Here is an 8189-nt window from a genome sequence, read left to right as displayed (position 1 = left end):
TACATATATATATATATATATAGTCTACACCGCCGTTGACCTTTGAAGACGTGAATAATAATAATAATAATGATAGTGGTATTGAGGGGTACGACCTAGAAAAGTGGAGAGATGCAGGGTAAAAGGAAAAACACAAACAAAATATATTTGCTTCAACGCAGGAGTGTGCGCGTACTTCCATGTAATACAAAACGAGAAGAGGACGACGGAAAGAAAGATAAAAAGAATGAAGTCTCCACAGTATAAACCCGACAATCGAAGAAGCCAAAGTGCGCCCTTATAAACGAGCTGCTTCACCTCCTCCCTCCTCCCTTCCCCTTATAAGAGAGAGTAACGCAAACAACAACAAAATAAAAGAGAGGAGCAATGGCTCCGCAAACATCTATACCGTTGCGGGAAACAAGCAAAGGAGCAAAAAGTGTACACGGGGGGAAAACAACAACAAGAGAAGAAGGACAAAGATGTGACAAGGACAAATACAATCGCCCATTCGGCGCCGGCGTGCTACCACCATCTGGTTGACGCCCCACCCGCCTTCTCCCTTTTCGCAATGCTTCTGCTCTTAGAAAATGGAATGCAAGTACTCACCAATGTTCAGCGACTCCCACCACAGCACGTCCCCAAGCTGGATGTTCTTCGTCGCCGTCATCACGATCGCCACCGTCGGCGGCCGACCCACATCGCTGGAAGGCAGAGAGTGGACGAGGGAGAGCTGGAGGTTCGCACAGCTGCGACTCGCCGCATCCTCCAGCATCTGATTACTCCAGTCATCGCGGAAGGGGGTGGACCGCCCGAGGTCCTCCGCGCCGGGTGACAGCACTGACCCGTTCAGCACCGCCGCCGCTGAGGCCGAGGCGATGGAGTGAATGGAGAGGAAGGAGTCGTCCTCGACACCGCTACCGTAGCCGCTGGCTCCTAAGTTACCGCCCCCGGCACCGCCACGGCGTGTGGCCGCCGCCGCGCAGTAGGCGATCATGCGACGCTGCTGCTCGTGCTCGACCGTAAAGCGGGAGTAAATCACGCCCCAGCCGGAGTGACCCACAATGGGGTACAGATCCACGGTGAGAGACGTCCAAGGACCGATCACCGCCATTGGCACCACCGGCGGCGCGGCCTCGCTCGGCCGCTTCTCCGTGCTGTCCGAAGAGCTCGCGCTGTCGCCGGATTTCGCGCCGCCAAGACTCAGCATTGCACTTTGCGTGTTGGTCCAACTGTGGCTGTTCGGAGTTGGCAGGCTGCTGCTGCTGCTGTTCACACCCGTCCCGCCGTCCGGTTCCGCGCTCTCCGGATACACCACTGCGCAGCTCGTCAGGCAGAAATCGAGCAACTCCTCAAAGACGCGGATGCTGGGGAGAAAGGCGAGGAGCTCCGTGCAGGTCCAGTGCAGTGGCGCACCGGCCATGGCCTCGCCGTCGCTCTTCTGTCGGGGTGTGTTGCGAGGCAGCACGTAGACACCCTCTAATGCGGTGCTCACGACGTCGTGTATACGCTGCAGCATGAGGTGCGTCGTGCATATCAGCTCCTCGAGCTGCTGTGTGGTCAGCTCCACAACCCAGTGCCGCTGACCTGGCTTTGCGGGCGGCTTCGACGCAGGAGCTGCGCGACTCGGGAGAGGAAAGATACTGCTGTTGCGCGTGGCGTTGGGCGGGAGGCCGTTGAAGTTGGCTCCGTCAAACGGACCCCCGCCTCCGCTGTAGTTGCCGCTGACGCTGACGTTGTTGCGACCCGTCGGCGTAGCCTTCCGCGGCACGGCACAAGGGAATTCATTCACCGCCTCCCACACCGTCGCCGGCGCCCGGTAGGTGAAGTCGGCAAAGAAGGGGACGGAGAGCTGTTGCAGCATCACCTCCAACAGCAGCAGCCGCTGTGGGTCCACACTGGTGCAGTAGCTGTTCGTGCGGCTTACATGCGGGGAGGCAGGCACCATCAGGCCGCGGCTGCACAGGGTCTGCGCGACGGCCCGCACGGTGGCGTGCCGCTCCTCTGCCCACTCCTTCATTAACGCTTCGTTGTCCGCGCGAAGGTGCGGAAGGCGCTCGACCGGGAGCACCATGCACAAAACCATCGCGACAAGCCGCGACATGGCACGCTGCGCCGTCACCGCCAGAATCGGCGGCGGTGGGCGCCGTTTCGTGACTGGTGGGTTTCCGTCGGCGCTGCCGTGACTCCCGGGCTTCGGCGGAGCGCTCTGCTGGTTCGGTGGCCGTCGTGGGAAGGGCTCCAGGCCGCATTCCTTCGGCGAGGTCACGACGGAGACGGAGGGGGTGCAGTAGGCGGCCGGGGTCGTGGACCGCATACTCGGCGTGTCCCAGTTCGCGAAGCGGTAGAGAAAGTTGTCCCACTCTGCAAAGATGTCCTGCAGGGACGCCACGGCACACTGCACCCGCGCTGCATCGTCATCCCCACCGCCATCGCTGGCATCCGCCGCAGCTGCGGTGACGGGTAGCGGTTCGGCCAGACCGCCACACTCCACTACGTGATAGAGCCGCAGCGCTTCTCGGCGGCAGGCTTCGGAGCAGTACGTGGAGCCGCACTTGCCGGGGCAGTGGATGAGACGCGTCAGCCGCTGCCGTCCACACTGCATGCAGTACGCGGGCTGCACCGTACGCTGTGAAGTCCCAGCGCTGCTGCCCGGCACCGTCGTCGCGTCTTCTCCGCCTGGCCCTTCGCCTCCTTGGGGATAGGATGCGGACGCGAGGGAAGAAGAGCTTCCTGCCCTCACCAGGCGGCCACCACGCCCGTACGGCAGCGGCCACAGCGCCAGCAACAGCGCCGGCCGCTCCAGCAGCACCGGGTCCCCTTTCAAAATGCGACGTGTGGCGGACAGGCGAATGTGACGGTTAAAGTAGCGCATTGACACGGTGCCGTAGGGGATCGCGGTGTCGATGGTGCTCGCCAGCAGCGCTAACACGGAGTCGCGGTCGTACATGAAATCTTCCGGCTTAATCCGCTTTTCCCTCTTCGCTGCGGCGGACTTGCCCGCGCTATTTCCCGCGTCGACGAAGACGTCGACGTCACCCTTCGAGAGGGAGCGGCGCATGTTCTGGAAGCAGCGTGACGTAATGAACCCGCGGTAGATGCTGGAGCGTGGGAGGGGGTTGTCCTGCGGCGTGCCACTCTCCGCCCTCTGCGGCAACACACTCGGGAAGAGCGTCTCCAGCAAGAAGAGACGACGGTGGCACACATCGTTGCTCGGGCGAGAGGAGAAGCGCCGATGTTGGAGGCGGCGACGGCCGTGTGCATTATTGCTCGTATTATGAGCACTGATGCCGTCTCTGTCCTTTGCCGGCACCATCGTCACCGCCGCGCCGTTGCTGGGCGACGAGGAGCGCTCTGCGACGCGCGGCGAGAGGGGGAGTGGGAGCGGGTACGGGTGCTCGCTGATCACGCTCGGGCGATGGAGGCTCTTTCCGTAATAGCCCAACAGGAGGGGGCAAACTTCGTAGGGTAGGGTGCGCTGCACGAGCGACGTGGACGGCCCGGCTCCCTTGGCTCCGCTGGCGTGGCGCGACGTCGAGGAGTGCCGGCCCCAACCCACGGGCGGGTCAACGATGCCGCCGCCGACCACCACCAGAGGCATGGAAGTGGGGGAGGACATGTGCAGGCTCCGGTTGGCATATGTCGCTTCAGCTGCTCCGCTGTTTGGATTGGTGCCAGCCGCTGCTGCTGCTGCTGCGGCAGCACCCCCCGCGGGATACGAGCCTCGACTGAGGTACGCAGGGTCGTCTAAGGGGGTCGAATCCACCCCCTCGTTGTACAGGAACGACTGCGGGTTCTTGGAGTGCTCCGGCGTACCGCCACTCCCGCCCCTGCCAAGGAGGTTGTGCCGCAGCAGGGTGGGATTCAGCTGCTGGTGCAAGAAGAGCGTTCCGTAGGACACCATCACCTGAGTGACCCGACCGAGCCGGGTGAGGAGCGGGGTAGGCGGGCGACAGCGATGCCGCAGGTGGGCCGCCAAGCGCCCGACCTGTGCGGTGTGCCCGAAGCTGATGAGGCAGGCGGCGAGGATCTCGTAGGTGTTGCACACGTGCTCCGGCGTCGGGCAGCACGACAGCGCCGCCTCGGCGTCGCGTAGGCTGTCGTGGAGGTAGTCGGGCGACATGTGGAAGAACAAATGACTGCGAATGGTGTACAGGATGGACAGGTCGCGCGGCTGCAAGGGTGGGGGTGCGACACCGCTGAGACCGGAGGGGATTTTTGTTGGGACGGCTTTCGCGGTCACGTCGTCCACGGACGGTGCGGCCGTCGTCAGCTTCTCCTCCTCGCGGCTGATGGCGTCGTTGATCACCTGCACCGCCGTGTGGTAGTCTGCCGCGGCGGTGTGGCCCACCAACTCCGACGTGAAGGGCGAGACGGTGGCTGCGGTGCGCAACGCTCCTTCCATCCCGTCATCGTCCTCCGCGTTCGCCGCGGCAAACAGCGGACGGCTGTAGGGGATCGTGAGGGCACGCAGGAGGGGGTGCAGCAGCCGCAGCGCGTGCAGGCGTACGATAACGACTGGAATGCACACCGACGTTGGCAGCGACAGCCGCACGAGCACCGAGTCGTCGTCGCCGCCTTTATCCGTCTCGCGCGCGCTGGCGGTGGTGGGCGTCGTTCCCTCGAACAAATTCGCCATCTCGCCGGCGCTGCCACTCGCCGCGAGGACACCGCCGACTCCCGCCGCGGCGGCGGAGGACGAGCCGTGCGACGACGAGGAGTAGCGAGACTGGGTGTTGCTTGTGCGCAGCCACTCCCCATACGTTTTACTGCGCTGGAAGAAGTCGTAGTAGGTGGAGGCCTGGGGCGAGAGGTGCCGAAGCGGTGATTCTCTGCTGTCGTGGCAGGTGCTCGTGTCCTCCGATTTTGAGAGAGGGTCGACGTGCAGGAGAGACGGGTCCTCGTCGTAGGTCACACTGGCGTGCGGCGGCGCATCACCTCTGCTCTGCCGGCTGCAGCTCTCATTGCTGTTCACGCTCCCTGTCCGATCCGTTGACTGCACACGCGGATGGGCACGCAAGTGAAGACTCTGGCTCGTATCCGTAGGACTCACAAACACCGTAGTGGGCAGCTCGTACGGGGGCGGCCGGCCGTGTTGGCGTCGGGTGCGTGGCAGGCCAGGAGAGGGTGGGGTGCCACTACGCTCCGTATCCTCCTCCGTGACGCTGTCGTGGCTGTCCGCGACGCTGGTGTCATCCAAATCGTCGTCGCTCTGGTCCGATGAGTAGCCTTGTGCGCGCGGTGTGAGAGGTGTGCGCAGAAACGGGGTAGCGCTGCACTTTCCAGCGAGATTGATGGGAGGATTTGGCGTGGCAAAGAATCGCTGCTGAGGCGCACTCTGCGTGCGCGTCTTCCTCGCAGGTTGCCGTTGCCGCTCCTTCCCCGCTGCCGTTGCTGCCGCTGCGGATGGCTCGTCGTCTTCCGCTACGGCGCGCTGCTCGCCGCTTGAACAGACCTGAAATTTGTTGAGGGCCGGCGTCAGCATGAGAATGCGCGACAGCGGCGGCTCCTTGCGAAAGCGCCGCTCCATCACCGCCGGGTCGGAGTGCCCACCGCCTGCGGTTACAACGCTGCTGCTGCGGTCCACCGTCGAGTAGGAGGAGTAGCTGTTAACGATGTCCACGGAGGACGATGATCGGGGGAGCCCAGGCAGGTCAGCGTGGCGTTGCTGAAGAATCGGAACGGAAGTCTCCCCACCTAGCGAGGCGCCACCGCTGGGATGGAACGAGGACTCCAAGACGGTGGCAGAGGCGGCGCGTGGCAGCGGGCGGGACTCGGTCAACAAGGCTGGACCGTCCGTCAGACCGTTTGTGGTTGTTGCCGCCGCTGCTGCTGCTGCCACTGCTGTGGAGGGGACGGTGGTCGTGGTGGTCAACGTCCTTGTATTCGTCGCAACCACAAAGGTGTTGCTCGCCGGCTCAGCGGCGTCGTGGTGTGCGTTGTCCGCCCGCACGAGCCCCGGCAGACCAAGCAACGCCTCACGCGAGGGCACCTCAGAGGTGTCGGTGCTTTGCGGTTCGGTGCGCTCCGTATGGTGCCCCACCGTGAAGGTGGAGCTGGTGCCGGTGGCGGCGCTGTGCTCCGGCGCGCAGGGCACGCCGTTGTTGATGGGTGTGGCCAAATGCGGGCGGGTCGAGGTGATGGCGGCGGTGTCGTTGGCTTCCAAGGAAGGCGGCGTGTTGGTCATCGCCGTCGCCTCCAGCGTTGTCGCCGCCTCTTCTTCCTCTTCTTCTTCGTAGTCGTAGAAGTAGTTCTCCTCTCCTGCTCCATCTTCTTGCTTCACCTTCCACGACTCAGACGCGGCGGGTGCGCTTGTTGGGGAGGGGGTGGCGTGCGCCGGTGGGTGCCACACCGCAAAGCTCGTGTTGCCCAGGTAAGCTGCAGGAATGCTAAACTCGACCACCACGACGGACTCTGCGCTTTCTCGCAGCACCATGCCCTCCAGCGAGTGCTGCAGGATGACTTGGATAAGTTCGTAGGCCTCGCTGCCGAGGCGGTCAATCCACCAGAATTCCAGCTGAGGGGTGCTGGGCCGCAGGCAGACCCGCACCCCAACGGACGGCGTCACGATACTGCGCCACCAGTGGGGGAGCTGGGGGCTGCGGTAGATGTTTGGGGTGTGGGCACCGGCGGCATCCTCGGCGAACTCCTCATGAGAAGATGCGGCGGGGTTCGACCTGTCCTGTACGATGTGGAAAAGCTGAGAGGTGATCGACCCCAGCGCGGAGGAGGGGACGGAGACGCTCTTGTTGTTGGCGTTGCTGCTCTTTCGCTCGCTGTTTTTGCCGTTCACCAAACCAGCCAGGTGCCACGAGCCGCACGCGTCTCCGCCTGGTCGCGGCAGGCGGTGCAGACGCGGCTGCTCGAGCCCTACAAATAAGTCAGCAAAAGAGGGCGCCTGTGGGGTGGAGTCCTGCAAAGGACTTCGTAGGTCGTCCATACCAAAGCTGTTATGGTGGGTATGGTTGTTGCGGCGCATGCTTGGACTGCAACTCGGACTGTTCGTCCTCTTGTTAGTGCCGCTACTTGTAAGCGTCGTGGGGGTCTCCGCCGCACCCGAACCGGAGGACTCGCCATACGCGAATACATACGGCGTCTGCGGAGACAGAGTCGGCAGTGGCGTGTCCGAAGGGATCGTCGTGTCGGAGGAGACGAAGGAGAGAGAGTGACCGTGCAGGTCACCCGCGGAGCGCGTCTCGACGGTGATGGCGCCGACTTGCGTGACACCAGACACGAACATGGTGGGAAACGACGTCTGGGACTCTAGGCCGGGCGAGGAGCACGGAGGAAGCACGACGGCGTTGGCTTCAGCGACGGCAGCGGTGTGGGTTGCGCTCGAGCTCCTCTGCAGCAAGCCGTCTCGCGCCGCCGCCGCCGCCTGGCTTCCTCGACGCGGAGGTAGTTGGGGCTGGCACAGAGGTCGCTCTGCATTTCTCGACGCCGCTTCTGCCTCTGCTTCCTCAGCTTCAGGACGGGGGAGTGGTGGACTCAGCGTCGGCAGCTTCGCGATGCCCGGGCCGCCAGGCAGAGTAAAGGGGAACGTAAAAATAGTCGTCGTGGTCGCCTTGCTTGCATCCGCGCTGTTGCTCTGCTGGCGTGCGGGGAGCTGCGGCGAGTCGGTGCTGATGGCGAGCGCCAGTTCGGCACCGGTCCAGGGCCGGTCCGGAGGCGGCACGAAAAGCGGGGTGCGTGAGGCGCTGCTGTCGCCGTTGGCGTCGGCGGCGTCGCAGCTGCGTTCGTTTTCGCTGCGGATGGACATGGCGGAGGCGAGGAAATAAAAAGAAAATGAAATTCAAACAAACCAACAAAGCGGGAAAAGGTATTGATGTCGGTGTCCCGCCGTAGTGGTAGCAACACCGATAATCCTACTACGACGACGACAAGTAAAAAACGCAAACAATCGATCAAACGAGGTGTAGGGATTATAGCGAAAAGGAAAAGGAAAAGAAAGTGTACGAGGGAAGTGAAAGGCTCTTGTTTTGTTGTGTGCTTTCCGTCTTCGTTCGTTTCAGCCGACTACAGGCTTCAGCAGCAGCACGGAGAGAAAGAGAGAAAGAAAGGAATAAGAAGGATAGGAAGTCAAGAGTCGAAGTGATTGCACGGCATTTAGGGAAATACATAACTAGCGAGTACCTGGCATCAATGTCCCCATCAAGGCTACTCATTGTTTCTTCACTATCTAGTATCTGCCCCAATTCCGTTCTTCTTTA

The 8189-nt window shown here is 62.6% G+C and overlaps 1 protein-coding gene across 2 annotated transcripts; it reads right to left on the bottom strand.

Annotated features, from left to right (window-relative positions):
- Positions 1-562: 562 nt before the first annotated feature.
- Positions 563-8004, bottom strand: ABB37_08394 (hypothetical protein; the record flags this gene model as incomplete). Of its 2 annotated transcripts, none has more annotated exons than XM_015807396.1 (1): positions 563-8004. In XM_015807396.1, exon 1 carries the CDS (start codon positions 7736-7738, stop codon positions 563-565), a length of 7176 nt encoding a protein of 2391 aa, XP_015653935.1. In that variant the 5' UTR covers positions 7739-8004. The 2 variants fall into 2 exon arrangements, with proteins under 2 accessions (XP_015653935.1, XP_015653936.1); XM_015807397.1 differs by having other exon boundaries at positions 563-7997.
- Between the last annotated feature and the right edge of the window lie 185 nt (positions 8005-8189).

Source organism: Leptomonas pyrrhocoris (assembly GCF_001293395.1).
Source record: "Leptomonas pyrrhocoris isolate H10 chromosome Unknown, whole genome shotgun sequence".
Taxonomy (NCBI): domain Eukaryota; phylum Euglenozoa; class Kinetoplastea; order Trypanosomatida; family Trypanosomatidae; genus Leptomonas; species Leptomonas pyrrhocoris.
The sequence above is the reverse complement of the archived record's forward strand: the minus strand, read 5'-3'. Positions and strand labels throughout refer to the sequence as shown.